General features: G+C 42.4%; 1 protein-coding gene across 1 annotated transcript in view; it reads right to left on the bottom strand.

The window, feature by feature from the left end:
• The window catches only part of DYNC2H1 (dynein cytoplasmic 2 heavy chain 1), a 1,714,832-nt gene that overhangs the window by 1,147,723 nt on the left and 550,353 nt on the right, over positions 1–16,756 (bottom strand). Inside the window, exon 37 of the mRNA XM_085621461.1 lies at positions 9,767–9,966. Coding sequence (XP_085477587.1) covers positions 9,767–9,966 — 200 coding nt within the window. The remainder of the gene's footprint in view (positions 1–9,766; positions 9,967–16,756) is intronic.

The following is a 16,756-nucleotide window of genomic DNA, read 5'->3' as shown; positions in this document are numbered from 1 at the left end:
TCAGTTGGATGAGTCTGATTCTGAGCAGTCTGTTTAGCTGTTCTGTCAGCTAGGTCGTTACCCTGAGAAATAATGTCCGTCACTTTCGTATGGGCTTTGCACTTCATGATAGATATTGAAGTAGGCAGATGTATTGCATCTAACAGAGCTTGAATAAGGGGACCGTGCTGGATGTGGGCACCGTGAGAAGTTAAATAACCTCTCTCTCGCCACAGCACGCCGAAGTCATGGACGACTCCGAATGCATAACGTGAATCTGTGTATATGTTGACTTTCTTATTTTTGGCTTGAATGTCAGAGCGATGAGCTCTGCTGTTTGAGCTGACAAGGTATCGATACAATTTGTTTCAATAATTTCAGTGTCTGTTGTGACTGCATAAGCGGCCACTAATTCTCCTGTATTTGTTCTCATGCATGAACCATCTACATACAATGTCAGGTCTGGGTCTGATAATGGAATATCTGTCAAGTCTTGTCTGGGTTTCGTCGTAATAGTAATGACTTCAATACAATCATGTGCCAATGGGTCTGTTCCATTTAATGGCAAAAGTGTGGCAGGATTTAATGTACTACAGCGTCTGATTTCTATGTGTGGCTGGAACAATGTTAGTTCATAACCCGTCAGTCTTGCTATAGTCAAGTGTTGTGTTTGGGTCCGGTTCAAGAGAACCTCTACTGCGTGTGGTACTTGTACTGTCAATTGATGTCCTAACACTATGGCGTCGCTTTGTCTGATTGCTAAAGCTGTTGCTGCGACTGATTTCAGGCACGCAGGAAGAGCCTGAGCTACGGGATCTAATGTACTAGAAAAATAAGCACATGGCTTGTGTGATCCTGCTTGTTCCTGCGTGAGTACTGACAAAGCAGTACCTTCATGTTCTGTAACAAAAAGTGTAAAACGTTTGCTGTAACATGGCGTTGCTAAAACAGGTGCTTGGCATAAAGCTTTCTTTAAGCTTTCAAAAGCTTGTGTATGTTCCTGAGTCCAAGGGAGGACAGTCGGTGTCGCTGCCTCCTGTGTTGTTAACTGAATGAGTGGTTTAGCTAAAAAGGCATATTGGGGGATCCACTGCCTACAGTACGAAGTGAGGCCTATGAAGGCCCGTACCTCCTTTTGTGTCTTGGGTGGTGGCATGTTTACAATTAACTGGATGCGATCAGGTGTGAGCTGTCTCCCCCATTTGGACAGCAAGTGCCCTAGGTACACAACTTGCTGGACACAGAATTGTAGTTTCGAAGGGGACACTTTGTGCCCCTTGTCGGCTAAGAAATGTAAAATCGTCAGTGATGCTTTTTCACATTCAGGTTCGCTTCGTGCGGTGATCAGCAGATCATCGACGTATTGAAGCAGGGCAGTGTGAGCTGGCATGTGAATACTGTCAAGTTCTCTTTTCAGTGCTTGGCTATAGATGCTGGGGCTTTCTGTGAATCCTTGAGGTGCGCGTGTGAATTTAAAACTTCGTCCATTTAAACTGAATCCGAACAAATATTGGCTTTCCGGATCGATTGGGACGCTAAAGAAAGCGTTCTTGAGATCAATTACAGTAAAGAACGTTGCTTCTGAATCTATGGCCGTTAATAATGAAGAGATATCTGGGACCACGGGGTATTGTGGTACAATGCATTTATTTAATTCTCGCAGATCAATAACTAATCGATATACTGGTGGTGCTTTTGGATCAGTTCGTTTAAGAATCGGAATTATCGGGGAATTACATACATTGGAGTCGGTTTCTACAACCACTCCTTGTGCGATGAGCTCGTCAATGATTTGCAGTAAAGCCACAACAGCATCTGGCGGTAATTTGTATTGTCGCATTCGTGGTAGTACCACTCCTGTTTTGAGTGTGACTCGATATGGTGTAATGTGCATACAACCTACATCAGTGGGGCCTTGTGCCCATAAATGTGCAGGTAGATTCTGTAACCGGTGATCCATGTCTCTAGACACGTAGTGACCTTTAAAGTCACGCAAAAATAGTCGTACTCCTTCCGGAGAACAACATAGTACAGCTCCTAGAGCCTTCAATGTTTTTATACCTAACAAGTTTTCTGGACATGATTTCGTAAGTAATAGATCTGTAGTCCGTGTTAATGGACCAACTGTAAATGCAAGTGGTTGCGATACTTCGTTAACAGTAGGCTTTCCTGAAAAACCAAGGGAGATATTTTGTGAGCCTGAGAGGGGTACCCCTGGGACTTCGCTGTGACGGATAGTGGTTCTGCTTGCCCCTGTATCGAGTAGAAACTTTCTATCTTTCCCTAATAACTGACTTTGTACATAAGGACCCTCTTGATCTACTGGAACCTCAATAAGGGGTAAGCCAACTTCCCTCTCTAGGCTATTTCATGTGTAGCGCTGATACTCTGGATAGTCATTTTGTGCATACTGGTACATCTGTTGTGTCGTGTTTTGTGTTGCAGCAATAGGCTGTGGCTGTTGTTGTAATTGTTGTTGTGGTTGTGGTGCGGTCTGTTGTACAGCTGGCATAGGCTGTATATTTTGAGGTACTTGTTGTTGGATCTGATCCTGTCTAGGCGGACGTGGTCTCTCTTTCGTTATACCCGTAGAGATATTATGTTTCAAAACTGCGCAATCGTGTATATAATGACCTGGCTGTTTACAATAGTTGCATGTCCCTCTAACAGGACCTACTGAATCATTGGACTGTGTCATACCCTTTTTATGACCGTCAGCTGGAACTGACTGAGCAACAAGCATTTTCATTTTCGTGTCTTTCATACGTCTTTGTTCATGTTCTTGTTCTTCCCTAATTCTATTGTGATGATATTGTAACATTTGTAACATCTGTGACGGTGTGTTTCCTTGCCAGGTACTCTCGAATTTCAGTACTCTACTCTTGACTTGGGGCAGGGAATTCTCGACTAATTTTGTCACAAACAGATGTGGATACGATTCACTGTTTGCTTTTATGCCACTATTAATACCAAAACATTTTTCAAATCGGGAATAGAAATCACTAGTGTCTTCATCTTGTTTTTGTTTACAGGCTGAGATTGCACCCCAGTCTTCCTTTTTCGTAGTTAATAAACGTGGTAGTACCTGCACTAATAATCCTGGTAATGCTGTAGTCCTTTCCCCAAGCCCTGAACCTGCAGCTCGGGCCTTTTCTTCGTTTTCTAATACTGTCCAATCTATCTTTTGGTCTCCCACCTCCCATTCCTTTTCTTTGAGTTTCTCGTAAATACCGGCGGGTAATAGGACTTTTAATATTTTCATAATGTCCGGGTAAGTATACTCTCCCATGAGTAACATGTCTTTTATCTCACGGTGGAAACCTGCTGGGTCTTTGTCATGGCTAGGTACTACTTTCTTCATCTCTAATAATTCAATTTTAGTTATGGGCGCGTACACAAACACGCGTTTAAAAATATTGTCCTCACCTCTGACTGGGTGCACTTCGCGTAAGGGATTCTGTCTGTCTATGTGATACGTTTTTCTCTCCAACTTGGGGGGAACTGAAACATGTTCTGGGCATACGAAGACAATGTACTGGTGTCGATATTCTAGAATTTCTTCAATTAAATCAGTACCTGAACCTCTCCATTTATTCGTGAGTAATTCTATCAGTATATCAGGTAGGGGACCGGGATCGGAGTGTTGGCTTCTATATAATATAACCAGATGTTGTATCATGTATATACCAGCTAAACGCTGTTCGTCTGGGGTAAGATTCAAAAACGTGTGTGCTAGCACATCATCACTGTATTTTTCAAAACTGTCAGCCCATTGTACTGCTGACCTGGCTAATTCTTGTTCATCCATAGAATCGAGCATATGATACCCCCTTCGGTCTCGAAGTAATTTATCAGCAGCCTGGAATAAGTGTTCAGGGGACTTCGTATTTAACATAGGGACTTGAAAATGTCTATTACATTCTGGACGTATCGGACGTATCGGGTCATTAAAGTATCGGATATTGTTACAAGGTCTTCCCCTACCTACATAAGCTATCGTTTCTAATTGTCCTGTGGGCATTTCTGATTCTTCCTCCTCCTCTCCCTCTGACTCAGTTTTGTCTGCCTCTAATCTGGCTTTATGTATTCGTTCTACTTCTTTGCGGATCTTTCGGCACATAACTACTATGCATGTCTGTTTATCATGTTTTCCCTCTGATATATTCTGACCCCATCGGGTAAGTACTTGCATTTCATCCTGGTCTACCTCAGACCTATCTCTGTCTCTGATCAAGCAGTTTATGAAGAAACGTAACAGTTGTCTCTGTATATCCGCTTTCTGGTATTCCATGGCTTCGTCAATACTTTCAGGGCCTTGCCCTGTTTGGACAAAGCGATATATATTGTCTAAATGTTTAATCATTCCTGGTAGCGTCGTTAAATATAGTGAGGCTCGTCGTATACGTAGTGATGATAGCAGCATTCTATCATTTTTACCGGGCACTGGATCATATCTACAATCTACAAGATGTTCCTTAAACATGTCGGATGTTGCTATTTGGGGTGTACGTTGGTTTGCTAAATCTCTAAGAGACGATTTGCTTCTTGATGGTGGCGTAGCCAAAATTGCTGTCGCACCTTCTGAGGTGCTAGGCACGAAAGGATTTGTGGGGTGTAAGGTAGAGACTGTGGATGCAGGAAAAACGGTGGAAACAGATGGACCTGTGGGATCGTGCGGAGGAGTTTGTTGTTGCGGATGTGGGGGCGGATGATCTCGGCGTTGAGCACCATCGACAGGTGGCGTGTGTGGTGGGTCATTAACATATTCTGGAGCTACATCGTCTAAATAAGAGGAAAGGAAAATATCTTTTGCGGTCTTGGGATGTGCTTTAGTCGGGAGTAATGGGGGTGGCAAATCTTTCGGTATTTCCGGGGTGGCCTTAGGTAAACCTTCGGCCAAAAGAGGATACATACCATTCATAAGAGTGTTTCGTTGTCTGTCTATTTGTTCTGTTTTTACTCGAATACCTTCCTCAATTAATATATTTTCTCGGGCTTTATTTGAGTTCTCCCTACTTTTCTCTTCCAGTCTGAGTGCTTTCTCTGTGCGCCTATGCGATTCTTTACGCCATAACTCAATGGCATCTTTCTGTGACTGTCTGGCTTTCTTTTTCCATAATTCTTCTTCTACTCTCATGATGCAATCTGCATCCCATGTCCCAGCTGCGGGCCACCTCTGACTTTCTGCTAGATCCTTGGTGTAGTCCACCCATAAGTCAAAATATAATACGGCATCTAGGCCATGTTTATGATACATAAAATACCCTGGAGTGTCCCTAGGTGGAATGGGAACAGCTTCTTCGAGTACTCCTTTTCTAGTTTTGATCTGTCTTAATTTTGAAAAGAACGGCATCTTTAAACCTTGTTACTTGGTTCTTACTCGAACTGGACTTGAACACAATTAATACGATAAACACAATAATGAACACTCATTCATACCACAATTTTTGAACACAGTAAAACATTTAACATTTAACATTTAACTTTTAACGAATATTTAATAATTAGAAGAAAACTAGTTACTGACATAATACTAATACTAGATAATATTGAATTATATACATGAACATACTGGATATACTGCTAAACAGTACAGATACACTGCTAAAACAGTGCAGACCGGATCTGTGTACCCAAACCCGTCAGGACCGGCACAAATTAATGTGCACGTCTAACTGCCTCCCCAGCAACGGTACTCACCGGGTAGCACGGAACGGAAGGCCTCGGAACTGAACTGAACTGGACCGGACTGGACTCGACTCGACTCGGAACTTCGGAACCTGGTGGGCCTCTGTATACCTCGGATCTTGCTCTCTCAGCTAGGCTCTGGTCGGGATACTTCGCACTTCTCACCGCCTCGTCTGGGTGTTGATCGCAGCCTCAGTCACCCCCGCTTGGTCGGAGGGAGATACAGGAAATCCTGCGGGTACGCGTTGTTGTCCGTCCGGCTGTGGCAGGAGACCGGGCCTGCAACGCACCTCCGGCGCGTGAGATGAGAAAGTGTCCCTGTTCGGGCGCCAATTTATGTGGTAAATATTTAAATTACCTGTACTATTTTTTATGCGGTAAAGTCTAGTAAGAATAACTCAGTCAAAATAAGAGGCAGAATCCGTGGTATTAGAGGTTCTGAAAAGGGCTTTATTCCTTACAAAGGAATTATAGTTCGAACTAGGCAATCATATTCCATCACCACGAAGGTTCAGGAAGGGATCAGCAATACATTATTGACAAGTAACAATATTTATATGAAAAGCATTGCATTAGGACAGATGCAGGAGGCGTAACAGCTGATAATACAGATAAGAATACACATACGTAATGAAAATAGGCGTAAATACAGGCGTATACTAGAAACGTCATTTAAAATGATGTCACAAGTGGGTGGATCCATAAGAGAATCCTGCAGTGTCAGCAGAAATATTTGACAGAGATGCGCGCGCAGCCGCATGACGTGTGATTGACGTACAACTAGAGGGTGAAGGGAACTTGACATTTGGCCCTACATGTGGAGACAGAAGTCTGGGGTGTCAGGACAACCTAGTCCTAAATCATATCTAATATCTTGTGTTTAAGGAACTATATTATCTGGACGGAAGGGTCTTCTCGGACAGATCCTATTCTATACTGACTGTTAGTGCGTGTACAAGCGTCTATGTGTCTACATGTGATGCGAGGGGGCAGGAATCTTCCATAGTAACAGGGGCTATGAATTACTTGCAAAAAGACAGCGAGGCCGAGCCTTTTGCTCGGTAGCTGGAGGGATGTTTACCTAAACTACTAGACAGGAATGCATTGGATGAGGAGCGGAGCAGATAACTTGAAGGCTGAATACAGTTTTTGGCAGGCAACAGGCCGCGTCAGGCACCGTTAGCCGCGCAGGGAGTAAGACAAAGTTCATGGACACGGATGCAGGTCCAAGCTGGAGCATTTCAGAGGCAGAAACAGAAAAAGGCTTGATGGCAGAATTCAGGGCCTACTCGCCCGAACTATAAAACTAGAAAAGTGAACCACATAAAGTCGGTGGCCTTTCATACTTAGGAATGGCATATTCGACCCATTCATGGCGGATCTGAAAGAGGGCGTGTTGACGTTGAACGCACATGTATTTGCGTCTTCATAGCTGGAACTGGAGGGAACATACATGTACTTATAGCATGTACATGGAGCCGTTGGGGTCTAAGATAGGGGACACAATTGACCATAAAAATTCATATTTCCACAGTATGCATGTGTGAGTGAGTATGTGAGTGGCTCTGTAGGTGTGTGAGTGGCTGTATGGGAGTGAAATTGGGAGTTTGAGTGGCTGTAAGGGTGTACAAGTAAGTATGGCAGTAGCTGTGTTGGTGAGTGAGTGGGTGTGTGAGTGACTACATTGGTGAGTGAGTAGGTGTGTCAGTGCCTGTATGGGTGAGTGAGTGGCTGTGAGTTACTGTACGGGTGGGTGAGTGGGTGTCTGAATGTCTGTATGAGTGACTGACTGGGTATGTAAGTGGCTGTATGGATGAGTGAGTGGCTGTTTGAGTGAGTATTTGGTTAAGTGAGTTGGTGTGTGAGTGGTTACATTGGAGAGTGAGTATCTGTGTGAATGGCTGTACAGTGCGTGAGCAGATGTCTGAGTGCTTGTATGGATGTGTGAATGGGTATGTAAGCGGTTCTGTGAGTGTGTGAGTGAGTGCTTGTATGGGTGAGTGAGTGGATGCGTTGAGAGGCTGCATCAGTGGGTGAATGAGTGAGTGGTTTTATAGATGAATAGGTCTGTGTGTGAGTAGCTGTATGGGTGACTGCATGGTTGTGTGAGTGGCTGTATGGGTGAGTAGATGGTTATATATGTGGCTGTATGAGTAAGTGGGTGTGTCTCTATAGAGGAGTGAGTGGGTGTGAGTACTTGTATGGGTTTGTGAGTGGTTGTGTGGGTGAGAGGGCTTATGACAGATTGAATGGGAGTTTGAGTGGGTGTGTGAGTAGTTCTGTGGATGATGTCATCAGTGATGTCGTTTGAGATGTCATCAGTGATGTCATGAGTCATATAACATGTGAGGTCATGAACAGTGCATTGCGGGGGCATAAGTTTTAGTCAGCTCAGGTAACTATAACTGCTGAATTTTTGTGGTTTCGTATGAGTTAAATCTGAACCTAACTATAACGAATCTGTAACATTTGTTTTTTTCAGTGAGTTCTAAGGTTTTTTAAATTCTATTTCCTGACTATAACGGCCCTGTAATCTTTTAAGTGAATTTCTATGTTTTTAACTACTAGGCACGATTGTAAAGTGGTGGAGAAAGTGGACGGAGCCTCCGACCAGCTCTCAACAATCCCCTGACGTAGGAACATCCCTTGCACACCAGGACTCAAAGTCTCGAAAAAGACGTTGTCAAAACGTCGAAAAAAGGTTATCCAAAAACGGCTAAGGGGTAGCTCTCTCCAGATCTGCGCTAGGCTGGTGTGGAAAAAGAAAGAACTGATGTCAGCGTGCAGGGGCGGCGTCAAAGTAGGAACCGGGACGTCATCCCGGCGACTAGGACGTTGACGACAGATGCAGAGTTGACCGACGCCACCTACCGACGCACAGGGTTACTGTTAAAGAAAAATCTCCAGATCCAGTACGACGCCTGGGGGAAATTCTAAGGTAAGGAATCTACAACTAACTGTCTCTTTCTGATTAACCTGATTACAAGGCTATGTCAAGTATGAGGTTTGAAGAGGTCAAATAAGTCCAAAGTCATGACCAGCAGGGGACATGGCATTGAATGAACTGAACCCTCAGACAAGCTTCAAGATGATGAAAAAGGTCCAATTACTAGAGCAGTAAAAATTTAGTTTATATTCAAAGACTGGAGCAGTACGTGTTAAGAAAGCTAAGGACCCCAAAAATGAATACATCAATGTACAGAGTCTTAACAACTGGAAGATTATCACTAACTCTGCATGCATCTTTCAGTAGTTACCAACCACTGATTGCTCAGTAACTACTTTTGGGAAGTCTTCAAGTAATAAGTTTCCAGATATGATCGTTGACTAGATGTTTGCAGGACTTTGTCCAATGCTTTCATTTCAGCCATCACAAATCACTGACCCATTATACCTCTGGCACTCCTATTACCCAATCAAGTTACATGCACAGTACATACATTCTGTTACCCCCACATGTATCCTCATTGTGCCTAAACAAGTGCCAATGGTTGAATAGTAGACTATGACTTGAGAAAAGGAAAACAAGTCAGCAAAAGCAAAATTCCAGTCACAACTGAAAATTTACTGCCTGAGGCCTTTCACACTGAAATCAAAACGTGTCTAAAGCAGGCTTTCCTCAAGAAAAAGCATACTCCATAAAAAGAGAGAAGTGATTAAAAACAGGGAAATAATTGAAAATAACCTGAAAAAGAGCATTCAGGGAACTTCCTGTACATTAGGCAAAAGAAAACGAAAGAGAATTAATTGGCCCACTGTATGCAGTGTTCCCGCTTAGGAGAATGCTGCTCCTGCCCTAATCAGTCACTGTCATTAAGGCACATTAGTTTTGGCTTAGCTTGTACATACAGTTGACATGTGCCTGAATGTTTTTCCAATAAAATGTTGATGGAAAGTGTCCTGTGGTATCCTCACAGCAGGGAGGCATTTTAATATGAATCTGAGCTGAGAAAGATTCCATGGGAAAGTGAAATCTATGCGGAAGAGCAGAAATACTTCTCAGAATAATCGGCTAATCAACTTGTTTTATTGGAAAATAAAGATGAGATAACTCAGTGTTGATTAGATTCTTAAAGTCCACTAACAAGATCTCACTCACCTGACTTGGGATGATCTCCAGCTTTTCATCTTCAAAGACCTGATGCAGGGCTTCACTAAGCTCCATGTCTTCCACATCTTTGAAGCTGATTCCAGCAAATACATCTTTAATTAAGGCATCAAAACGGAAACAGTCTGCAAAGGTTAGCTTTGACATAGTATTAAGCCGCAAAGCTTGTACCACCATATGACTTTCATTATCTGAAAATAACAAGAGAGATATAATTTTAAATCTCCCTTTTGCATATCAGTTGGAGATTGCCATCAATACAAGTACCACTTTGTAATCACTTTAAACATTAACATTTAAACTGAAGAGCAAATTATATGAGAGGAAACTGCCAGTGTGTCATCGGAATAAACATATTATTAACTTGTTTCTTAATGTTTCCTGCAGATACCTCTTCATATATGAAATAGTTACAAGCTGCGATTTTAACCAACATATCTGTCTCTACATAGCCAACAAGCTAAATGGCATGACCGATAGAAAGCAGGAATACTAAGGTAACAAGTTGCATTCTGAAAGCAGCATATATGTCATTCATTCATAATTCTTCCCCTTCGAAATAACGCCAATTAAGAAACTATTCCCAAAAGTACTTCCAATAATAAAGAAACTTTAGTTTCTTGATTATGTAAGAGACAAACTAACAAACAAGTTACTTAACTTTGGTAAATGCCTCATGTGGTAGACACTAGATTTAGCAGCAGATTCCTTACTTTGAAATGCCTAGGGATCAGTCTCGATCTGGAAGATTTTTCACAAGCAGCACTTCGGAGCGTTGGTTAGTGTTTTCGCGAGCCTCCACATGCACTGTCTGCATTATCCATGCCGGAAGTGACATCCACAACATCTACATAGGTGCCACTTAGGCGCGCTGACATCAGTTTCATTTCACGACTTTCCACGCCAGAAGCGAGGAGCCATGAAGAACACTGACCACTGGTGTGGAAAACTGGGGCTCTCAAAGAGGTCAGCGCTGTCCATAGAAAACCGTTCACAGAGCGGGCAGGATGGGTGGGTAGGTAAGGAATCTGCCGCTAGATATAGTCTCTACCAGATAAGGAGTTATTGAAGGTAAGTAACTTGTTCATTTGATAGAGACCTCTAGTCCAATTTCACACAAGGATGTCCTACAGGGTCGAACGAGCGAAGTACCCATCTCTACAGATCTGACTGTTAAGACAGTAATGTTTGGGGAACGTGTGCAGGGAAGCCCTTGTTGATGCCTTGCGGATGTCCGGGACCAGAACTCTGCATGCTAAAGCAGTGGTCACAGCTTTAGCACTGGTAGAATGAGCTCGCAAGCCTTCAGGAGGTTGCTTCTTGGCCAGTGCTTAGCAGATTTTGATGCAGGGCATCACCCATCTAGAGATGGTCCGCTTCTGCACAGCTCGACCCTTCTATGCACCAACATACCCCATGAAGAGTTGGTCATCCACCCGGAACTCTTGTTTGTGATCAAGGTAGAACAGCAATGCACTTTTTGGGTCCAGATGGTGGAGTTACTCCTCTTCTTTAGAGGGATGTGGAGGAGCATAAATGGTAGGCAGGGTGAAAGGAGGCCCTCATGCGAAGTACCAGTTGGTCAGGATAGACTGGGAGGTAAGGCGGTGTAGATAAAATGGCCTCCAGCTCACTCACTCTACAGGCAGACGTAATCGCCACAAGGGACGCTGTTTTGATTGTCAGAAAACGGAGGGGACAATTATGGAGATGCTTGAAGGAAGCCCACATTAAAAAAGTTTAAACCAGATTAAGGTCGCAATGAGTCATAATAAATGGATACCAACAACTTGGGAGAGAGTAAAAAGTAAAGGAAGCAGAAAGGGGATCAATGCCCTTGTCTGCACAACATGGCACAATTTGTTTTTCCAACGCAGACGTATATCGTCTTGGTGGAGGGACGCGTAGCTGCCAAGATAATTTTACAGACTGAGGAAGGAAGGTCGAAAACTGTCAACTTTTGCCGCCCAATCTCCATGCAAGAAGACAGAAATTGGACAGGTTCAGGTGAGAACCCTCCCTTGCTGCTGTGACAAAAGATCCTCCTGTAGGTGCATTCTGTTCTGAGTATCGATGGCCTTGCTCAGTTGCTCAGGATATCAGACTCTCCGTGCCCAAGGATGACTTGGGCCCGGTCTTTCTTGATCTTCTTGAGAAGTCTTGGCAGGAGCGGCATAGGCGGAGAGGCAGCCTAAGCTCCACTTGAAATAAAAGGCTTTTCTGTGCGAGAGCTGCTTTGAAAACTCCAGCGCGCAAAACTGCTGCCATTGCGCGTTCTCGACAGAGGCAAACCGATCTGACCAAGGCTCTCCATATGGTCGAAAGAGACCTCGCACCACCTCCCAGTGGAGAAGCCATTTGTGATCCTCTAGGCATGATGGCTGAGTTTGTCTGCTCTGGCGTTCAGAGAGCATGCCAGGTGTTGAACCACCATGGATATACCCTGTAGTTCCAGCCATGGCCAGAGACGCAGGGCATCTTGACAAAGGGTCTACGACCACACAACGCCCAGTTTGTTGCAGTTCCACATGGCGGTTGTAGGAAGCTAGCTTTTTATGTAGTGTACCAAAATGTGTACCACTATGTAGAAAGCCCAGACAAGTCATATTGGCTTACAGATATTACATTAATAATCCTAAATGTTCTTGTTGTGGTAGTGTGGGCGAACAGTTAAGGCTTATCAGAGGGAAGTGCTAAGCATATGCTGTAAATCAGTCAATAAATGAGACACGCACTCAAGAATAAACTTGAGACCAATTTAGGAAAATTACACTGATTATTATATAAATTTTGACACCTAGATTATTGGAATCAGGTGAGTACTTTAGATAGTATTACATTTTAAAGTAGAAACTGACAACTGTCAGATTTGAGGCATGAGCCTTGAACGCGGTAATGTTAGACTATGGGAGAAACATACACTGCATAGGCAAACTTACAGACGACTGACAGAAAGAAAAGAACTGGCATCAGCACGTCTAGGTGGTGCCTGTATAGGTGCCGCAGACATCACTTCTAGTGCAGATGACACCGACGCACGCAGAGCCAAACGACACAAACTACCGGCGCGCAGATGTACTGCTCACGAAAAATCTTCTGGGTCCAGTCTGATGCCTATGAAAGTCAAAGATAAGGATTCTGTAGCTAGAAGTTTCTATCAGATAACTATAAATCAATCAAGTATATGCAATATTTTCGACAAGTTGATAAAAATATTGCAAATTGAGGAACCATAGTAACCTTCAGGAAAATTGGCTCTAAATGTTGCAGTGTCTTGAGGATAAATCTAGTCTGTAAAGAGCCTATTTACAAAGGGAATTTACATACGGGTAAATCTACATATGTATTTACTCTTAAAATTTGTAGTAAATTTACTACTTTTGGTTAATCACCATCTACAAGTATACATTTACTACAAAGTTTAGACTTGCATGTCTCCACCTCTTGATTTAGAGCCAAATTTAGGAGTATAAAGTTACTACTAGTAACATTTCACACAGAGGCATAGGTCTTCACAGTTAGGACAATGAGCTTCCTATGGTAAAATATAGATAAAAGTTTTCAAAAGTGTAATAAACGTTTTTAAAAGCTAAACAAAATGTAATTTTAGATACTAATATAAATTCATTTTATACATTTATTGAAATGTAAAATACAAAAGAGGGAATATTTACTTAATTTCGAAATAAATATTTAATATAAATATAAAAAACTAAAATTAATTTATAAAAGGTTTATTAAAAAGAGATTCCCACCTAAAGTAAAATGTTTGGAGTATTTATTAAACATTTATGCCAAATATTGTGTGTAGAATTAATTTAAATTAGCCTCTTTACCAGTTGTTTACATGTTCAGCTACACAATACAGCCTCGTTGATTATAATCTCCACATGTTAAGTCCAAAAATTAAGATATCATAAGGCTGAAATATTCTGTGTTCATAGGTATGGTGTCAACAAACCTATTAAGAACTCCCCATATACCCAGGCACCATTCTTCTTACCATTGAGCCGGCAGTGTCATATGTTGTAGCATGATGATAAAACTTTGAATGCATGTCTAAGTACGCATGCCACAGGTATGCCAGACAAAATACAATAATCTACACATAGAATATAAAGAGCAACTGCTGTCATAAATTAATGTGAATCTTTCTCCAAGGCGGTTTGCCACCAGAGGGTTAACGGCCCTAAGGATTGGATCTCTTTCAAATGTCAGTTGGGTCTACAGACAACCCCTGTCGGCATGAGTGTGTATCGAATTCAGCTTAGACACACTTGGGCAGGTGCATTTTCCACCTCCTTACATCGGCACTACCTATGACCTCCAGTTCATGGTTATTTACTGTTTTGCGAGAACCGGTCTTTACATTTGTTGCTAGACCTGTTGTCTTTGGACCTAGGCATGAGTCCAAGCAAACATATGTTGGGCGAAGTCAGGTCATGTGTTCCTGTCCATTCTGTGATATAGCTAGTGACATGCCCCAACCAGTGTCTCAGGGCCTCGCATGGCCAAAATCTGTGGCCAAATGCAGTCCCATCTGGGCTCCATCAGGACATTTAAGGGGAGTATCTGGGTACATAACCTGCAGATGTGCTGGTGTTAAATTTGTCCTATGTACATAATTGAATTGTATAAGTTTAAGGTGGGTATTTAGCAAAACCTGCTGCACGTACTGCATGCCTCAGTTCAATTCTGAACCTGTGGGTTCCATTAATTTAAATGAACTTTTTATTTTTTTATTACAGTTATATTTTTACATTTTATAAAGGTTATTAAAATATATTATAATAAAGTAAAATTAGTTTATATTTATATAAACATTTTTTATCATTAAATGAATACATTTTTTTTTTTAACTTGGAAAAAATCAATTTACCATAACATTATTTACCATGGGGTGTTCACTTTCTCCATCATTTTCTATGTGAGGGTGTTGTGTTGCCAGTGAGTGGTCATGTGTGGTGCTGGACTTACTCCCAGTCTGAGCTGGAGGACATTTACTGTTTTGGTTCCTTTTTGGCCATAAAAACTACAGAACATGAGATTGTGAATAGAAATATGCCTATTATTTTGTGAGTGGGTTCGTGTCTCTCCCTAAACCCCACCCGTAACCCATCTTTACTCGTCCCTAAACCCCTTCCGTTCAGTAATAGGTATCCCCTATTTTCCAGCCACTCTCCACTGTTTTCCAGCCACTCTCTCATCCCTCCCACATTTACAGGCGGGAAAAAGTCAAGCATATCCTTGTCACAAGCAAGTTGGGCTACGGGAACACCCTTTATGCAGGATCAACAAAAAACTCACCGAAGACTGCAGACTATTCAGAACTTGGCGACCAGAATCACTCTCAACCTCCCACACCGCACTCACTTTGTTCAAACTGGCCCTCTATTCATAAACAAGCACAATTCAAACTCCTCACTAACACTTTCAAGGCACTACATAACACTGGCCCAGCATGCCTCAACAATCACATCTGCTTTCCCTAGCCTTCGAGACACCTCCTCTAGTCCAAATTCCTACTTGTACACATCGCACGGATACGGAAAACCAGTTCTGGCGGTCGAGCCTTCTATGACATTGCACCTAAAGTGTGGATCGACCTGCTGCTACACTTAACAGTAACGTTTTTCAGAAGAGACTATAAAAGGCTACCACAAAGGGTTGTCAATGTTCTCCTTAACTGAGTTTTTGGAAAGCTCTGTGACAAATGTTGTATTTCATGGCAAAGTAAGCCAATAACACCGTGGGCCTTGGTAGACTATACCGTTGACTTTATACAAAATTAACAAATTTCCATATTGCCACACAGGTATCACACCTTGCAAGTTTACATAATGCATCTTTTAGTGCACTCGGCTTTCCAGCCTTTGAAAGTGCTACCACGGCACAGAATTAGCAAATTCCTTAATACCCCCTTAGGGCAACTACATGAAGGCTCCACTATTTCTCAGGATTAATTGATTCATATTTAGCTTTATAAGATCAGGATCCTGGACCATAGCTGTTGCCTACTTGCCTCCCACTTTTGTTGAATTTCATTTTTGTTGGCTTTAGGACTCTGTGTACATTACTACTGCTAACAAGTGCTAAAGTGCTTGTGCTCACTGCTCTAAACATGGTTTGACTGGCATATTAAATTTACTTATAAGTCCCTTGGAGAGTGTCATTGCAGACTGATTGCAGTTTTAAACTGCCATGTTGACTTGGTATTTAAACCCCCCATTGCCAAGCCTAAAACTCCCTTTTTATTACATATAGGTCATCACTAAGTAAGGCCCTAGGTAGCCCATAGGGGTGGGTGCTGTGTCATTAAAAGGTTGGAAATTGACTTTTAAGTTTTACATGTCCGAATAGTGAAAAACTCCCAAATGTGTTTTTCACTACTGTGAAGCCTACCCTTTTCAGATGATAACATTGGGTAATTCCTTATTACATTCAATAAGCTGCAATTCCCAATAAGAAGTGTTGGACCTGGCCCTTTTTTGCAGTGTTATTCCCAAATCTTTTGCCTTCTTGTTTTTTCTGACCTCTTTTTGTTGGCTTTAAGACCTCGGGCACATACCACTGCCTACCAGTGCTTAAGTGCATATGCTCTATTTCTAAATTGTGTTTATGATGGTTAATCCATGATTAACATATTTGATTAACATATTTGATTTACTGGTACGTCCCTAGTAAAGTTCACTCTGTGTGCCCAGGGCACGGATTGTGTCACCCAAGTGAGTAACCCTGCAACCATGTCTCAGGTCTGCCACATGGTTTATCCATGATTAACATATTTATTTACTGGTACGTCCCTAGCAAAGTTCACTCTGTGTGCCCAGGGCACGGATTGTGCTACCCACTTAAGTAGCCCTGCAACCATGTCTCAGGCCTGCCACTGCAGTGTGTGTGTGTGTGTGTGTGTGTGTGTTTTGTGTGTGCGGTTCTGAACTGCCATGTTAACAAGGCAAGTGCACCCACTTGCCAAGCCCA

Source organism: Triturus cristatus, chromosome 8, assembly GCF_964204655.1.
Source record: "Triturus cristatus chromosome 8, aTriCri1.1, whole genome shotgun sequence".
Classification (NCBI taxonomy): Eukaryota; Metazoa; Chordata; class Amphibia; order Caudata; family Salamandridae; genus Triturus; species Triturus cristatus.
The sequence above is the reverse complement of the archived record's forward strand: the minus strand, read 5'-3'. Positions and strand labels throughout refer to the sequence as shown.